Raw genomic sequence first — 19547 nt, 5'->3', positions numbered from 1 at the left:
ATGTATATATACATTTAATATATAAATAAATATATATACTTCATTTATTTATCCAACAAATATTTACTGAGTAATCCATTGTGTGCCAAGCATTCTGATTCTTCCTAAATTCAAACCCAATTTCACCTAACTTTAAGGGAAATTAGAAAAACATTTTGACCAGAGATTGAAAACAGACAGCCTGCAGGCCACATCTGGCCCAGACCTGGCTTCTTATTCACCCTTATATCTTTAAATCCCTATAGTCCCTACCACTCCCCTGCATCTTCCATCCAGGCCCTCAGGCATCTGTGTGTTCTCTCTGCCTCTGTGAGCATTTGTATCAATAGCCCTGGATTGAGACCTCTCATTTCACAGGCAAGGAAACCCATGACTCAGACAGCAACCAGCCTCTCCAAGTCCAGGGAGCAGCAGAGGTTAAACCAAAATTCACTTCAACAGACTCCAAACTTGCAGATAAGATTAGGAGGTCGGGGAATATGATCTCGCTGACAATACCCTCTTCAACTCATCCATACCGATCTGAGAAGAGCCTGTCCAATCCCTCTTCCTGGAAAGGCCACAGCTTCCTGGATAATTCTTTAGGAACCACCTGCCAATGGAAACACGGGGTTTGCAAACAAAGATTTCCAAAAAAAATGACAATCATAACAACAAGGGTGATGATGGTAAGTATCACCATTATTACTCCTATTAGAATGACGGCAAACATTTACTAAGCATTTAGGCATGTGAAAAAGAGGCATTCAGCCTGCCCAGGATGGTTTTTTGGCTCTGCAATTAGTTTGCCAGTTAAAAAACTAACAAAGGATCCCTTTCCATTACCACCATCAGATTCTCTGCCACAGGCAACCACAGGGTCCACAGCCTAAGATCATGTGTATTGTCACTTGTTACATTTGAGTTGACAGGATCTCCTGGCAGGGATTTTCAAACTTTGGTATGGAACACACCCTCTTATGTTCAAAAGGAGCTTATTTAAGTGCAAATTCCTGAATCTAATTTTAATAGAGTCTGAAGATGGCAGGGGGGGTGGTGAAGGGGATTCAGGGGCACTAAATTCGTAGTAAATCCCAAGTGATTCTGATACAAATGGTCCCCAGTCCCCACATTAAGAAACATTGGGAGACCAGGCAGTAGATTTCCTCCTCAGTACAAGGTCCTTTCCTCCTAGGTACAAGGTCCATCTGGAATTTTGAGTGGTCTCCAATTTCATCGAGTTGTGTACATTTTGATCTTTAAAAAAAATAACAGAAGACAAAAAAAAACCATCCAGATTTTGTTCCCTCCCTGGCACTCTAGATGCCCGTATCTGCAAGCACGTCTACTCTGTTCTGTGCAGACCTCAGTCTGCTTTGGGACCCACTCCCAAGATGCAGGTGGCTACTCACTGGTGGAAAGGGAGCGGCAAAGGTTCGAGGGCTGACACGGGCACCAGGCCCCGCTGACCAGTCACCAGAGACACACCCTCCCACTCGGATCCGCCTTCTGCTATTTTCACAGAGATTAACTCCTTCTTCCAAAGTGTCAAATACTCCCCTTCCTTCTCAGGTGGCTGAGCCACGGGGCACATGGCTCTGCAGAAGAAGTGGCCTGTAGACAATGAGAAAAGCCCCTCCAAGGAGTAGAAGGAAGTGAAAAGGGAGTATCACACAACATAACCTTTTAACAGAAGCCCAAATACTTTTCTTCCTGACAGTCAAGCACACAGCCAAGGAAGAGGCATCGCAAAGAGCCTTTGTGATCCCCGAAAAACCGTACCAGGGAAAAAAGCCACCAAGAGGGAAAGCACTTAAATTAAACGGCATACGCTCAGAGTAATTTGTGAGAATAAGGTGTAATTGGGACTTGGCCTTGAAAAAAAATGAAACAAAAATTAATGAAAATATATTAACAGAATTTCAGTGACAATTGCAAGCTTCTGCTTAATCTTAGGACCAAAAAAGAATACATGAAGTTGATTTCAGCGAATATGATTTCTCCAACTAGATTTTATAGTAACAGTGTAGAATTCTTTCCTTCAGCCGTGATTTGTGCAATACAGTCATAAACAGCATCATTTTGCAAAATAGTGTATGCAAATCTGGCTTTTTCCGTGTGTCTGTAATGTCATCAGTTGTTAACGGATTGGCTGCAACCCTGTTCAGATCCTTCCTCATAAACAGATTAGCAGGTGTTCCAAGAAGTTCCCCAACACCATTTTCCTCAATCTCATGAAATCTTGCAGGCTTTGTAAGATTTGCAACTCTGTTTCACAATCAAACTCTATCACATAGTTTTAAAAGTGATTCTTACTCATGGATGCACATTAGAACTCTCTGGGCAACTTCCAAAATATACCAAAGCCTGGCTCCTACCTCTGGAGATTGAACTGGACCCGGGTGGACCCCTGGCATGGACAGCTTCTAAAAATTCCCCCAAGTAGTTCTAACATCAGAAAATCAGTGAGACTGACAAATACAGATGTTTGTGTGAGGTCAGGGTCAGACCAAGAGAGATGTTTGGAGTCATATTATAACAGGTGGGTTCGTTTATGCATATTCTCACCTTTGAATGTTTTTGCCTCTCTTTGTATCCTAATTCTAAAGCCCATTCCTCCCCTACTTCGCACTCACCTTCCTGTATCAGAAGTCCCAGGTATATCGTTTCCAGGTGTTTCTCATCCACTGACACTTGGATCTCTGTATCTTCCACCAATCTGAAGTTGAGCCAGTACTTATGGTCAAAGAGGAGATGTTCCAGACATACAGAGACATAGCCTAAGAAGTCAAACCAACAAGATCCTGAACAACGTGATTTCTGCCATTAGCTGAGCCCGGAAAATCTGAGAAAGCTCCTTTTGGAAGTTCCCTCCCAGCCCTCCATTCCCAACCTGACCCCATTTAACTGGAAATAGAAGAGCATAGAGAGGCAGCTAAAAAATTTCTAGAGTGACCTGATTCTTCTCTGCATCTGTTGGGAAATACAAGTCATTTTTAAATGATATTTTCCATTGTCAACACATTACGGGTCTCTGTGAATGCACAATGAGCTGACCAAGCCTAATTTCCTTTTTCTAATCCATCCAGGGAGAAATCTCCAAGATCATAATTTGGACTCTGGGGGACCCTGGTCACCCCCCTTAAAGTTTTCCTGACTTGAGTTTCAAATTTCTACATCGCTGATGATGCAGTGGCTGGTGGGCTGGCCATGACCCACAACGGAGTCAGGATTTTCTTTAACATTGCCTCTCTCACCCTCTCCATCAATCATCCTCAGTATGATCTCCCTTGTTAAAACCAGACCAGAAACCCTGCAAATTGCAATTATGGATAATAATTCACACATGCCTCTAAATGTGAATTATTTGTGTTAAAACTTTGCTTATTTTGAGACTTCCTCTTTCTTAAGATGGAAAAACCTGTTTTTTCCATTCTGACTCTCCATTAAATCTATGTAGGCTTCGTGTGTTTTCTATAATTGTGCTTCTTGTACTTTAATTGCACACAAATCACCTGGGGATCTTATTAAACTACAGAGGCTGGTTCAGTAGGTCTGGGATGGGATGTGGGATTCTACTTTTCTAACAAGCTCTACATGATGCCAATGCTTTTGATCCATGAATCACACTTTGAATTGAGGATGGGTCCCTAAATGATCACAGGAGATGCACAGTGTGGAGAGCAGGAAATCACCATGACAACAAGAGAAGTTATACCTTCTAGCCAAAAGCCATCTCGACCTTTCCCCCTCACACACAAGGTCACTTCCTAGAAAACCTGCAATCTGAGTCCCTTTAGCTGATAACTCCCCCTCCTTTTCTCCCTCTTCCAAAAACATGCACCAGAGTATCCAGAACTTTACTATTCTGAGCAGCTATTTTGATCTTATTCAAGACTGATTCCTTTTTTTTCTTTAAACATTTAATCGGCATCTCTCTCAGTCCTTTGAATTTAGTCGATCGCGAGGAACTGTCTGCCAATTGATTGATTATCTGAGAAAGTAGTCTCTTCCTGAAATTGAAGAAATATTGCACATAGCATTTGAGGGTAGTAGTCAATATTTGTTTTAGACTTAGTTCCAGGCAGTTCGTGATATTACAAAATTAACCATCCATGTCAGGGCTCTCTACCTCTTTTTATTATCAGACCTGGACGACTTCCCTAATGTCAAGTCCTATAAATTGGCTGAACTCTGATATAGTTGCATCCTCCACCTTCCCGCCCCACATCATACCTAAGTTCAAGTAAGTGGAAAACTTCCAGATTTCCTCCATGGTCTTGAAAGTGAGGAAGAACTGTGCCTTCTGGGACTGGATGCCGACCAACCTGGCTGAGAGGTCCTGGGTAAAGAGACCAGTGAGGAGGCCTGGGATGACAACGTCTTATTAATGATGTCATAGACATGCAAAACACTTCATATGAATTTCTTGATTATGGTGTTGATTTGTTTTTACATCACCAAAAAAGTAAAAAAGGAAACAACCTAAATGTTCACCAATAGGAGACTGGTTAAAATGAATTATGATTCATCCGTGCAAGGGATTATGATATTATGCAGCCATAAAAAAGGAATAAGGAAATTCTTTGTGCACTGACAAAGCATCCAAATATACATTGCTAGATGGAACAACAGAAAGAAATCAAGGTGCAGAATTGTGGGCAAAGAATACTACCTCTTTTGTATTTTTTTTTAAAGGCGTATAAGGGAGGAGGAAGGATAAATAATAGAATGCACCTTGGAAGCCGGTTTGATTATGAATCTATGTCTACTGATTAATTTTCTAAAGCTGACTAACAGAAAAATGAAACTACACACAAGTGAAAATCATCTACAATGCCTCCTCCTAGAGATCATCCATGTTAACCTTTTTGTGAATCCTTGTGAGCCTGGATGTAACTATTTTTATGCAAATAAAATTACATTATATACATTGTTTTGTAACCTTCTTTTGTAACTAAATAATATGTTGTGAACCCTATTTCTTGGCATGAAATACTCTTTCTTTTTCATGGTGACATATGCCATTGCTACATTAACATTATTAATTCTTAACATTGTCTTATGGTTAGACATTTGAGTTGTTTCCATTTTCTTACCATCCTAAACAGTACTGTGATAAACATTCTACTGTTAAATCTTCGTACACATCGTTGACTGTCTTGACACAAGTTATTCTGAGATGTGCAGTTGGGAATGCAAATAGTCACGTTTTCAGTCCTCACGTGCAGGAGCCAAACTGCCTTCCAAAAAGGCTGTGCTAGGCCAGCTTGCATGCTCCCCCTTCCCCTTTTTTTTAATGCCTGAGACAACAGGCCTGAACCACTATACAGACTGGGTTTTCCCCTAAAATCTTTCTCTGTTGCTTGTCCAAGCTTCTAGAGCCGACTATCATGAGTGATTGTCAGAACATCTTTTCTCCCCCAGGCCAGGTCAAGCCATCAAAGGTCACCCCCGGAATGCTACTCTGGGGGAACCCTGTGGAAAGAAGAGGAAGGAAGAGAGGAAGAGTCCCCAGGTCAGCAAAGTCAAAACTCTGGAGTTCTCCCATACCAGGCCCCAGGAGTCCCCAGGTCCTTGGAGGATGTCAATCCTGTTGATGAGGGAACGGGCTCTAGATAAAAACTGATTTCCAGGAGATTCATTAATTGTCAGGCACTTCACCAAGAGCTTTAAGAAGAATGCCTCATTTACTCATAATAACCCTGTGAAAAGAGTACAATTACACGACTTAATACATTCTAAGATGCACTTATCCCACATTTGATCATTTCTGAAATAAAAGAGAAAGAAGCATGGCATCCTATTTAATTGGCAGCATGTCTTTTCTTCCTTTGAGGTATATAAAATTTGGGGGCCTTTTCTCATCAAATGGCATCTCAGATTTAATAGGAAATAGCACTGTCCATGTGAAGGAGGTAAGCCATCTGCCCATGGTCCCCTGCGTGGGTCCTGTGGCACTCTGGTTGGAGCTGAGAGCCAGCTGACTCTGGGTCTCAGCTCTGGCACACTAGCTTGCCTGGTTCCCTTCTTGACCCAGCAGACCACCCGACTCTTGCCCATGCCACAAGTGACTCAAATTTTAAAAACACTTTGGTGCCAGTGAGCAGCTCGTGCCTCTGAGTTTCTGAATTCTGGAAATTAAAAAAAATGCACCCCACTATTTATAACTTATCTACTATTTATAGAACATATACCACCACCCAAGCAAAGTGCCAAGCTCTCCAGATACTGACTCCTCCCAACAAGCAAGACACTTTTTTTTTACATGACAGATTAATAGAACACATTTCCCTTTATAATTTGTATCAAATGAATTCAAGGACTGTAAAAATAACTAGGACATACTAATTTATTACATGAAGTAATATTCTCTTTCTCCCATCTCTAGTTGCAACAACTTTTAACCATTTCTGACTGGGCTCTCCTAATAAGTCCTAAGCTGTAAATAATTTGGTCAGACCCTTCTTCCATGGCATAATGAATGAAGATACTAGCTCCCCACTATGAAAGAGGAGGAATTGGTTTTTTACTTTAAAGCCTTTTTCTCCTCCCATTTTAAAGCGTATAGTTGTTAATTTTTGATTGGCAATTTTGGTAATTTAAAAATATATATACTTATTGGTTACCAGTGTTGAGGGAAGAGGACAGAGGAGAGTTACTGTTTAGCAGGTACGGAGTTTCCGTTTGGGATGATGAAAACGTTCTGGAATGAACAGTGATTATGGTTGCATAACAAGGTGAACACACTTAATGCCACTGAATTATACACTGAAAATAATTAACGTTGAAAGTTTATGTTATGTATATTTTATCACAATACAAAATTCCAATAAAACTCCAATTAAAACTTTTTTATTTTATTTTTTAAGTATACGTGATGAGGTAGATATCCTAACGATCCGCACTCCACACAGGTAAGTAGCTTGCGGAAGGTCACACAACTAATATCGACAAATTTGAAACCGTTTTCTCTGACGCTGCAACTCCTTGCCAGCTTCGCAGTTCTGCCTATTCTCGAACAGAAAATGTGTACATTTTCATTCATTCTTTCCTTCAGTCAGCCATGTTCATGAGGGCCTACTTTGTTCCCGGCGCTGTCCTAGGTGCTGGCGCTTGCAGAGGCAGGATGCAAGGCAGGCTCAGAATCGCACCCCTCCGTGCAAGCTCACCTTAAACAGTGCACGCACCTCCTGGTCCTCGTTCTCCAGGGCCCAGAGCCGCCTCCTGGCCCCTTCTTGCAGGGGGCCGTTTACACACCTCCTGGAGCGGCTCTTCACACTGAAGGAGAGTGTCAGATCTGAAAGAGGAGAGGCAGAGAGAAATGCAATCAGGTCAGGCTAAAAACGCAGTAAAAGGGTAGAAAGAATTCGATGAGCCCCAATGTTTCCCACACCTGAACCTCAAAATGGTATCCTCACTAATTAGAGATTCCAAGTACACCTAACTATCTAACAGTCTTCTAAGCACCTTTTTAAAAAATGGCCCCCAAGAAGAAAAAGAAAAGGGAAAGGCTGAAGCCCCAACATGTTCTTGGAATCCCAAGAGTTGCTGTTGGTTATTTCTGCTTTGAATAAGGTAGAGTCCTATGCTGCTTGGCACTGAGGTGACAGTGCTGACACAAACAGCTAGACATATATTGCCTCCTGTGGATGATTTGTGAAAGTTTTGAACAGATATCAACTTATCCACTTAGGTAGAAATGTATTAATATGTCATACATATGATATGTAATAGATGGTATATGCTTTGTGCCCTATGTATACACCATACATTTTCTCTAAACCACTTCTTTCTAATAATGTTTCTATTAATGTTTGTCAGGGTATTTGGTTAATATATTAATGTTCTACCTTTAATTTCTTCAAAATGCACATTTATTCAACCACTATTGTGAGCAGAAGCTGTGTTGGGTGTTGGGGAACGCCAGGAACAAAAGAGACATGGTCCTTGTCTCACAGAGCTTGTATTTTAGCAAGTAACCAATTCGGGGAACACAATAATGTCAGATGGAGAAAAGTGCTACAAAAGAAATGTAATCAGGTTAACAGAGAGAGAGACGGAGCACTTGGAGACTGGGGTACATTTTTTTAAATGTTTTTTTATTTATTTTTGAGAGACAGAGAGAAACCGTGTGAGCAGGGAAGGGTCAGAGAGAGAGGGAGACACAGAATCCGAAGAGGCTCCAGGCTCTGAGCTAGCTGTCAGCACAGAGCCCGACGCGGGGCCCAAACCCACAAACTGTGAGATCATGACCTGAGCCGAAGCCGGACGCTCAACCGACTGAGCCATCCAGGCGCCCCTGGGGTACATATTTGAATAGTGTTGTGAGGAAAGTTCACCCTGAGGACGTTCATCTTATAATCACACTTTGCCACATGCCTCCTTTAGACAATAAGTAGCAATCTTGTTAATAATTATCAAACATGATGAGCCAAAAATGCATTGGACTGCATAATCATGGCGGTCTCTCTTCTTCAAACCCTAACTTGGCAGGGACTTTGCAAATCCTGGAGCACTTTGAAGATGGCCCCTCTCATGCTGACGCAGGTAACACAAGGCAGCCTGGACTCCTACCTGTAAAAGGCCCATTTTTAACCTAAAAGTCCTGAAAATGCTGTGGCTGCCCATCAGCTCCAATATGACACACCCAACTGACCTGATGCTGGTGTGAACTGTGGGTGGATGTTTGTTCCACTCTGTTCCTCCTTGGCCTGCAATTTAATCTCATCCAAGCCCTCCATCTTCAGCTGTCCGGACACAGCCCTCTGCCTAGTAGCCTCACTGATCAGCACACTGACCTCTAGGGGGAGGCGAGCCCAGAGAGGCGGAGTCACACAGACCTGTGCTCAAGGCTTGGCTCTGGGCTGGCTAACTGTGCTATGCTGAAAAGTTAATTTCCTCTCTACACCTGACTTTTCTCATTAGCAAAATGACTTGTTAAATACCTACCTCACACAGCTCTTAAGAGGCTTACAAATGAGATTATGCAGATAAAGCTTTTTGTTCAGTGCCTCCAACATAGCAAATATTCAATGAACATCTTAAACACTAGCTATTGATTCTCACAAACTCCCCTCCCCCACCCCAGTGCTGCAGCAATTACTGATTTTTCTGCTCTCATTTTGTCACACCTGTAATGAACCTTGACTCTGACTGATTCTGTGATGTCTTTTCACCAAGACCATCTCTCCTGTCCTTCCAAAGCCTGATCTAAACTCCCTTCTAGAATCTCTCACAATAGCCCCAGATAAATGATGGTCCTTTCAGTGCAGATCTCCTTGACCGGCATATGAAACCATGGATATGTCACTCGAAAGACTGGATTTAAATAAGCAAATGGTTTTTGAGATCCCAACAGGTAAGAGCCACCAGTGAGAGCCTCTTGTCTGGATTCCCACAGTGCCCTCAGCAGGACCAGAGAGGGAGATAAATCAAGTTCACTGCAGTGTTAGTGCAAAGTGCATTTTGTCATTTTTTTTTTAATCTTTCTGAAAACCAGTCGTTTAATCATGCTAATGTATCTGATTGATTTTGTCTATGACTCTTCCACATAAAGGAAAGATTGGCAGCTAGAGCAAAGTGTCCCCTTCTCAGTGACTTTCCTGGAAACAGCATCATGGTGGAAAATGCTGAAAGACGGAGAAGATCAGCCTCAGTTGGATACATTTCACCTACGCAGTACCCTTTGTTCATCGGCCTTAACGAATTGATAAGGCAAAATGCTGACTCCACAGCCTTCAGAAAACAACAGATGGCCAAGTCACCTTTTTTCAAGGCTGGGCCCAGCTTACAGACAAATAAGCAGACTGACACGAGAACAAGAAAGGGCAAGGTTTTTCTCATCGTCAGCCCCGCAGTTTGACAGAATTTGAAAACTTAAAAAAAAAAAGATTTTGTAATGACATATAAGCAATATCCATTTACCTAGTTCATGTAGCTTGAAACATTCATAATGTAACTCTTTTTCACAAGTCTATCACTTGTGGGCCAGAGAGAAGTGCCTGCTTGGAGCGGCCACAAAGCCTGGTGGTCATGAACAAGGACCGAGGTTTGATCCCTTTTCTCATCACCTCCTAGCTTTCTCATCACCTACTAGCTAGTTGGGGTGTTGCCTTTCCCTCTGGGGCTCTGCCGCCTTTGAAATGGGGAGTTGGGTGGCACCTCCGGCAGAGGAGCACGTGAGAATGAGAGGCGATCCCTTGGCACATGCTTGGCACGTGATTAGCCCTCAGTAGTGGTCCCTGTTACTGAGTCTTCTGTGGGTTGATCCCTGGAGCTTCTGGTAGGTTCTGCCCAGGTATACTATCCTCTGTGTCAGCTCCCTGCCAGCCTCACTGGGATCTCTTAACGGGAGACTTGTGAAAGACGTGTATTGAGAATCAAATTTCTTCCACGTTAATTTCAAAATCTTTTTCTGCTTCTGAAAGATTCATACAGGCTCTCTTCCGCTCCACCAATCTCACCCCACATAGTCAACTTTTTATTCACTTATTCACTTACTTAACAAATGTTTATTGAGAACCTGCTATGTATAAAGTACTGTATATAGAATATAGGGAATCTGAATGTGACCTCCACATTTTTATTTGACTATTTACATATTTATTTACCAAACATTTTCTGAGCTGGTACCAACTGTGTATGAATAAAACTCTTTCAGAGACTATGAACAATACCTAAGTACTCAAAAATATTACCTTGCCCTCCAGCACCTTAAAATTTAATTGGTGGTATACTTCCTTTAGTATAACAAATATGTATGGAGCTCTTAAGATGTATCAGATTGTGAAAGTTTTGAGTGTCAGCCTGAGAAGCTTTAAGTTAGTCTTGCAGGCAGTGGAGAGCCCTGGAAGACTTGTGAGCAAGTGAACATCATAGTCAAGGTCATGCCTACAATGATGCATTTGGTGGTGGTGCCTAGAAAGGATAAAAGAAGGGAGCCTTCAGACGGGAGAGATAAAGAGGTTACTCTACATGTGGTATTCTACATGGATAGTATTTTTTTTTAAATAGGGCTTCTCTTTAGGGTTTAGATACCTGGAGTCATATTCTGTGGCAGGAAACATTTTTCCTTGTCTTCAGATGAGGCTATAAACTCACTCGAGATGGTTGGATCCTTGGAAGGAGTTTCTTTACCTGGAGGAGATCAAATGAAATATCATGTGTGTGAGTGTAAGCAAGTTATGAGCATGGACTGTAAGTCTTTGTTGAGCGATTTCTTCTTCAGGCCTGGTGGCCTGGAAGAATTCTCACTGCTTTCCCCATTGCCTTATAATTATTTAGTACTCAACTGTTATCAAAGCCCTGTCATGCATATTATCTCAATCTTGCAGAAGGCCGGGGCCCCCTGTTTTATTTAAAGTAAAGAAATAAAACAGATTCCTGCCCACAGGTCAGACTGGGTCCCATGGCTGAGTATACTGAAGATGCTCAGTGTATCTAGAGCCTACAAGGTCATTACAGATCTGACTGCAGTGAGGTTTAAGGTCAATAGGTGGATAACAGAAGCACTATAGCAGTGCAAGGCAGAGTGGCATTATTAGGGGGATGACTGAGGCATGCATGGTTGAAATGGCTGTGAAATGTATGATGGTCCCCAGACTTTCTGCCCACTAGAGTCCTGTATGAAATCTCCAAAATCTTCCTGTCTTTGCAGCTGTAGAATTGGAGTGAAAAGGAGAAGAAAGAAGATCACGGCATAGACTAGGGTTAGGAACGAGGCTATTTTGATGGCAGAGAGTTGAAAAGAGAAGACCATACAGCTATAAAGCATGAGGCAATGGATATAAAAGAATAGAAGGAAATTTCGCAAGTGTCACTGCAAAATGTGCGCCTACACCATGGGATCAGAGTATTATCAGCACTACCTCCTCCTGGAAAGAGGGGTTAGGAATTTTGGCTCAACCACTATTTGCGAGTTGCTCACTTAATTCTCCCAGTTTCCTCAGCTGTAAAATTGTGTTAGGTCAGACTCAAGCCAACCCACCAGTTTCCCATTCTGGACCTGTTCTTCTACTGATACAGCCCAAGAGGGATAAGGGATCAGCAATCACATGCCATCCACTCAATGCTGATTAGTGCCTAACCCAGATCCTCCACTGTTACCAGGAGTCTGCCTCCACTCCATGCCTTTGCAGTGAGATTTTGAGACCCAAGTGGAAGATCTTCCATTTCTTCATAGCAGGAGCAGTGAGCACATTTTGGGGTGATGAGTAGGAAAAAAGAAATGGATTTGGGTTTGAATAGGCAGAAGGAGGGGTTCACCATCTTGTTAGATGTTCAGTGATGAAAACAGCTTAGCTGGAAGGCTGGCAGTAATGAGCTATAGTTGAACAGAATCATTTTGTAGTTCTGCCTCCAGGAACCAAAGGTAACTGTAGCAAAAAAGCCACTTGCTTGGGAATCATGAGATAAGAGGTTGGGCACAAATCAGATTTTCCCACACATTCATTAGTGACCTTGGGCAAGGTATGCCATCCATCCCTTTTCTGAGGTTTCACTTTCCCACTCATAAATGACAGATTGATCTAAGTTAGCATTTCTCAGCTCTGACTGCCTACTTGAATCACTCACATCGCCTTTTAAAAATAGCAGTGCCTCGGCCACATCTCCCAGAGATGCTGATTTACAAGCTTCGTAGCACAAGCCCAGCCACAGAAATTCTTGTAAGTTCTCAAACGGTTCTAATTTGGCCCAGTGTTGGGAACCATACATCTAGACTGGTGCTTCTCAAACTTTAATGTGTGTATGAATTATCTGGGGATATTGATAAAATTTAGATTCTGCCTCAGTAGGTTGAAAGCCTAAGTTTCTGCCTGTGTAATGTGCTCCCACAGGGAGTGGGAGCCTGCTTCCCTACTTGGAGACTGTTTGAAAACTGATAAACTAGAGGCCAGAGGCCATGACAAACCCACAAGCATCTTTCTTTTCTTTTTTTGTTCTGTTTTGTTGTTCTTATCTTTTCTTTTCCTCCCCTCCTACCCCCAGCACAGTGAATTTTTAAAGTTCAAATTGGAATTCTTTGACATCATTTAGAAACTGGGGTATTCTACATCGCTTAGACGCTCGGCTTGGCATTGAAAACTAGAAGATCTGTAGTTCAGGGCCCTCATTCTCAGATGGCAGCAGTCAGCTGGGGCCTAGTGGTTGCTGCCCCTCTATGGGTTGTTCTCTGGCCACCACAGTCTAAGTTACTCATTTACATCTGGTCCAGCAAGCTTTGAGAGTATATCCTTATTGTGAGACTGCAGGAAAAGGAACAACAGCCTAAGGATGATGAGTGCTTATGAGGTAAGCTCATCTCGAAGGAGGAAGTTCATGGCCTCAATTTTGCATTTCTATCAACAATGTGAGAGAGCTCTAGTTGCTCTATGCCCTCTCCAACACTTTATATTATCATTCTTTTTAATTTTAGCCATTACATAGGTGTGCAGTATTACCTCATTATTTCAATTTACATTTCCTTAATAATTAATGATGGTGAATATTTTGTTAATTTTTTAAGTTTATTTATTTTTGAGAGAAAGAGAGAGAGAGAGACAGAACACAAGTGGAGAAAGGGCAGAGAGAGAGAGACACAGTATCTGAAGCAGGCTCCAGGTTGTGAGCATTAGCACAGACACCAATGTGGGGCTTGAACCCACAAACCGTGAGATCATGACCTGAGCCAAAGTTAGACAAAGTAAGACTGAGCCACCGAGGCTGATGCTGAACATTTTCTATGTGCTTATTTGCCATCATATTTTCTGAATGAAAGTGTCTTTATAAACTTTTTGCTCCATTTAATTGGGTTAACCTTCTCATGGCTGAGTTATAAAAGGGCTTTTCAATGTTCTAGATGCAAGTATCAGATATGTGGTTTTCATATATTATCTCCAAGTCTGCAGCTTCCTTTTCACTTTCTTGTTAGGTTTTTTGGGGCGGGGGGCGGGGGAGGCAAAACTATTAGCAAAGAGATCAACAGGAAAGGAGGGAATGAGCTTTGCATACACATGAGAGAGCAGAAACCAGCCTGTGCATACCAGAGGGGTCAGTGATCATGGGACTAAAGTTGACAAATATAGTAGAGTCAGGGGAGGGAGAGAAACATAGAATAGAGACAGCAAGTAACAGGGAGCCATGAAGTATTCTTGAGCATGGGTATGGTAGAATAAAAATGGAAGTTATGCCTGGGGTAGCACAAGAAGGACAGGGAGAAGAAAAGACAAAAGTGTGGGGGGAGGCCAGCTAAAAAGCTGAATGGCAATACGGGAGTATAAAACGTGAGACTATGGACTGTGGTCTTGGCAAATAAAAAGTGAGGGAATATAGTGAATAACGTTGTATTTTAAAGTAAGAAAAGAGAAAGCATCTTGACGAATATGAAGGGTAAAAATCAGGAAGAAATAATAATTGTAGAAAATGAATAGATAGAGGGATTTGAGATCATTTAGTTCTACTCATTTCACTGTGGAGAAACTCAGGCCCAAAGAGGAGTAGTGATATTACCAAGGTCACAAAGCAAGTTAGCAGCGGAGTCAGAGGCCATCCGGACCACTGGGGACAGGCCTTGCTGCCACCACTACATTAACCTGACCTCAGAACACAAGGCTCTGAAGTTTCGAATCTGGAAACATCTCACTTCCAGAAACTTGCTGAACAAAAGCACTTGCTCTTATTTCTCCCCTCCCATCTCCCCGTGGTCCTACCCACCACCCCAACTTTAAGAAGTTAAGTGTTGTCCTGTGGACTGTTATCCCCTCAGCTCCATATTTTTCCCTTCTTTGACCTGACCGTCATACCACCAGCAGTTTTTATAATATAAACCTATACTGTCTTTATTGGGAGCAAATATCAAATTAGGACTATGGTTACATCTATCTGCAAGCACCTATCTCCAATGATAATGTCGAGGGAGAGGGGAAAAAAGAAGTTGCATGATGCTATCATTTTGTTTAAGTATCAAAATCTGCAGAAGAAGTTCTTTGCAATGATTATGAGTACATGAACATGTAACAAAAGCACAAAAGCCATTGAATTCATGAAAGTGATTAACTTTGGGGAGAGAGAGAGAGGGAGGGAAATGAGACAGAGAACTATCAAAAGACCCTACTTGTATCGGCAACGTTTTTTTTTTTAAGTGACAATGAAATAAAGATATTCAGAAGCTAATGTGGTATAATGTCAAAATATGCTAGAGCTACACGGTTGGCTTGTTGTTCTCATATTCTCTATTATGAGCAAGTTCAAAATGCCTCACAAGCTTTCTAAAGTTCAAACATGAAGAAGCATCATTTACTATTGTCAGCCTTCTCCCTCAATTTCCTATTATTATGCTCATGATTCACATCTACCAAAAATGTTGAAAGTTAAAAACACCAATGATCAATGTAGGTGAATGTTCTCTCTTGCATCCTCCATTTAAGAGTGTAAAGTCTACCATATTTGTTCACGACTGCGTTGAAAATGAGTGGGCAGTGCTAGAAGCTTTTGCATTAATGAACTTTGACATGACTTGCTCCACGATCCTAAGTGAGCAACTATAATTATTAAACAGTGGCAAGAATATCCAAGGGTCCAGAAAATTACACATGATGGCAATTGACCAGAACCAGCTCCTTTCACCATGTGCAATTGGTGCGATCTATTTATATGAGTAAATAAGAAACGTCACAGAGAAAAGATGCTTCAGGCAGAGTCCATGTGTGACAATACAGCTCACTTGGGGTCACCAGAGCCAACATTCATCACTATGTGACACCCCAGCAAATCAGCTAGGCATCTATCAAGGGCTCAGTGCTACCAAGAGTTTTCTACTTTCCTGCCTCCCTTACTCCTGAGGACTGTTTCCCCTTGCTAATTACTCCCCCTTACACAGCTATAATGGCAGAAGCAGCCAGAAAAAGGAAAGCCAGGAATTAGGGACAAGGCTTGTGGGAATAGTTTTTACTAGTGAACAAGAAAACAGCTCACAGTTCCCGAGAGGTTATCAGAACCCAGCCCCTGTGCTAAACCCATGAAATGACTTACCTGATTTAATCCTCACCCAAAATCCCATGTGATAGATCATACTATTAGATCCAGTTTATAGATGGGAAACTAAGGGTTAAAGAATATAAGAGACTAGCCCAAAGTCACAGAACTACAAAGTCACTCCAGGATATGTCACATTCTTTGTTCCATTTCTCTGGATAAATGGGGGTGGGAGGAGGCTAAAAAGGGATGTTATATCAACAGTCCTCAGACCTACAACACCCATATCATCCTCCCTAGGGCAAGTCCCCAGCAAGTACAGAAAATAGTTTGGAAAATGGCATGAAAAGCCTCAATAAAGTAAATGGTAGGTTGACTTTTGGTGAAATAGTGGATTCAGGATCCCAACCATTTATTGATGCCCCAAATCAGGAGAAACAATAAAATAATTGGTCTGTAATGTCCTAAGAATTCTGAGGATGCTTTTTTCAGTGTTGGTCGGTCAGTTGGTTGGTTGGTTGGTTGGTTTTGAGCCACAGAACTCTTGTACCTGAAATCTTGGGCTGAGGACAGGGTGTCAGACAGAGACAGAGCTGCTCCAGCTGAAGCCAAGGGTCAGAGAGCAGGAGCAGAGCTCCCTCGAGCCCCTTTGTAGGCCAAGCCTACAACACCCCATCATAGAGATGAGCAAAGAAAGGCCTAGAGAGAAAGCTTGATATGCTAGGATCATAGAAATGTAGTTAGTATGTGCTTAACTTCTTGCACTTAATTAACTGTGTGTCAGGTCATTTTAGGTGCTTCCCATGTAGACTTGATCCCTACCACAGCTCTATCATAAATCTATAGATAAGGAAACTAAAACAGAGAGGTTAAGTAAGTTGCTAAGGCAATTCAAAGAACCAAGATCAACCCCAGACGCTTTGGCCTCAAAGACCAGCCTGCCCAACTGAAGTAGGCTGAATCAGATCTCGATCACTGGCTTACAGACCAGGGAACCTTCATGTGTCCCCACATTCAATCTACTGTCTGCTTCCATGGGGTACAATGGACTTAAGGGAAGGGTCTGAACAGCTTATAAAGCTTAGAAGTCTGGAGAAACAGAAGGTTTCCACAACTAAAGATCATGTCTTTTGTGCTAAAGAGATCATGAGGGGATTTGTTTGCCTTGGCTGGGGGTCCTCCTGGGCTCCCCTTCAAGGACCCACAAGTTACTTCTGGAAGATCTGGGACCCGAACAAGGGTTAGGAATGATTCCTTCACATGGCGCTCTCTTATCTAAGTTCTCCCTGATTCTGCCACCTTCCCTCGGAGCTGCCACACATCCTGACAAATGCGGTACTCGAAATGGCAGGGCCCCACCTTGGCCTTGCTCTGGAAAGAAGCAAGAAGCTGGCGTTAGGGTGGCTAACCACCCTGGCTGCCTGGGACAGTCCTGCTTTTAGCACTAACTGCGTCCTGAGAAAGCCCTTGGGCCCAGGCAAACTGGGATGGTTGGTCCCTTAATGTCAAGTCTCAGATGACATGACAATTTGTGAGAGCAACAACTCTCTATGGCCTCAAGTTGATATACAAAAATAAATAAATAAGTAAATAAAGATCAGGGGTGCCTGGGTGGTTCACTCGGTTAAACATCTGACTCTTGACTCGATTTCTGTTCAGATCATGAGCTCGAGTTTGTGAATTCGAGCCCCACATCAGCCTCTGCCATGACAGTGCAGAGCCTGCTTGGAATTCTCGCGCTCTCTCTCTGTCCCTCTCCCAGGTCTTTTTCTCTCTCAAAGTAAATAAATAAACTTTAAAAATATCACACCATGATAGGTAGGAGGCAGGAAATTGCCTGTTTTTCTCTAGTAACAGCAACCCTGAGGAAAATAGGGTTGCGTGACTGAGGCCAAATTTACAACCACGCAGGGGGCCCAGAGGCTCACTGCCTGAGGTTTCTTCCTGACCTAGGGAATCCTGGGAAGAAAGAACGGAAGGGGTTAGTCACACCCTGCAAGCGGCAGCCAAGAGCGGCCCCGGCTGCCCAGAGTGAGCTCAAAGCCTCTCTCTTCAGGAAAAGTAGAAGCTCCCCAGGGTCAACCCCCTTCTCACAAAGCCAGAAAGACAAACACCGAATGAGGGACAGAGCAGAGGGAGCCCGAAAGCACAGCTCATCTCCCCGTCTTTGGAAGAGGAGCTTCCCCCGCCCAGCAGGTCCCTGAGTCTTCACTGAACCATCGCCTCAGCCAAGCCACAGGCCAGGGCCCCCCAGGAGACTCACCTGGACCCCAGGACAGACTCGGCTCCCCAGGAATGCAGAAGCAGCCACCCATGTGTGCATCATCCTCCCCAGGCCCAGGCCCCTGGGAACACCAGCCAGAAGAGGTGGGAGGGGACGGCCTCCCAACGGTGTCCCTCCTCCCGCCTCCTCCCTGGCACACGAAGGACCAAAACCCGGCTCAATGGACAATGCAGCCTTTGATTTCCAGCTGCAGGGGGAGGCCCAGGGAGGCTGGGAGGGGCAGCCCAGCCCCAGGACCCATAGTCCTCCCTCTGTCAGGCCTCTGACCAGGGAGCAGAGCTCCTCCCTGCCTCTCCATGCCTAGCAGGCTGTGGCACATTCCTCACATTCTGGGATTGAGATACACAGCTGGGTTCCTGTAGGGGTGGCCAGGCAGGGGAGGGGTGCAGAGAGCATCCCAGGAATCAAGGAACCAAGTTCTGGTTTGCCCCCTGACTGACTTGCCTGCCAATGAGAAAGTGAGCCCCACCCAGCCTCTCCCTGCCAACACCTCCCTGAGCTCTGTGGGTGACACAGGAGCAGTGGCCACAGCATGTCACCCCAGCCCTGGCGGCATCAGTGAGCCAACCCTTCACGGGTGTGTGCAGAGCCCAGCCCCTGCTCCTAAGGTTTGGGTCAGGAGCAATCTGGGAAATCTGCCCGACGGAGCCCAGCATCTTACACAGGAGGCCGGGGGACCAGGTATGGGTAAGGTTACAGGGAGGCACACAAACCTGGTCACACCAGACCTGCCTCTTTTCTATTGAGGACAGAGCAGAGCTTTGCAGTTGATACAATACAGGAAATGTTCCACGACATCTTCCCAAGGACGCAGAAAAAAATATGGTTGAATGTCAACAAGATCGGACAGAGGCATGACTAGCCTAACAACCAAGCCCAAGGATCACTGATTACTTGTTACTTTCTTAATGCCTCGAGCAAAGGTCAGTGGGGAGTGAGCATAGGAGGGAGGAGGTGCAGCCTGAGAGGAGGCCGAGTCCTAACTCATGCAGCCCTAACTAGAAGACAGCCCCACCAGCACTGCAAGGAGGGAGGTGGCCTGGCCATGTTTATATTCTGGGAGGGGCGCTGGGGTGACAGTGTGCAGGCTAGCCCAGGGGTCAGTGTCACCAGTGTGGTCACGGGTGTCTACCGCACACACCAGCCGAGCTCCAGGTGGCTGGGTCGGGCTTTGGTTTCAATGCTGACTCATCTTGACTCGCTGTTAGTGACTGCGGCGGGCCAGCCACTCAGCATACGTTACTTCATTTAGACCCGTAAGAGCGCCCTGATGTGGGCACTCCCAGCCCTGTTCTGTACATGCGGAAACTCATAAAGAGGGGTGGGTAAC

General features: G+C 43.8%; 1 protein-coding gene across 1 annotated transcript in view; it reads right to left on the bottom strand.

Moving 5' to 3' along the window:
• The window catches only part of SH3TC2 (SH3 domain and tetratricopeptide repeats 2), a 47075-nt gene extending 28814 nt beyond the window's left edge, over positions 1 to 18261 (bottom strand). Inside the window, exons 1-7 of the mRNA XM_029941456.1 lie at positions 18197 to 18261; positions 11020 to 11118; positions 7152 to 7279; positions 4216 to 4321; positions 2616 to 2759; positions 1392 to 1593; positions 519 to 592 (exon numbers count right to left, since the gene is read on the bottom strand). Coding sequence (XP_029797316.1) covers positions 519 to 592; positions 1392 to 1593; positions 2616 to 2759; positions 4216 to 4321; positions 7152 to 7279; positions 11020 to 11118; positions 18197 to 18248 — 805 coding nt within the window. The 5' untranslated portion in view covers positions 18249 to 18261. The remainder of the gene's footprint in view (positions 1 to 518; positions 593 to 1391; positions 1594 to 2615; positions 2760 to 4215; positions 4322 to 7151; positions 7280 to 11019; positions 11119 to 18196) is intronic.
• Positions 18262 to 19547: the final 1286 nt, after the last annotated feature.

This window comes from Suricata suricatta, chromosome 6 (assembly GCF_006229205.1).
Source record: "Suricata suricatta isolate VVHF042 chromosome 6, meerkat_22Aug2017_6uvM2_HiC, whole genome shotgun sequence".
NCBI lineage: Eukaryota > Metazoa > Chordata > Mammalia > Carnivora > Herpestidae > Suricata > Suricata suricatta.
The sequence above is the reverse complement of the archived record's forward strand: the minus strand, read 5'-3'. Positions and strand labels throughout refer to the sequence as shown.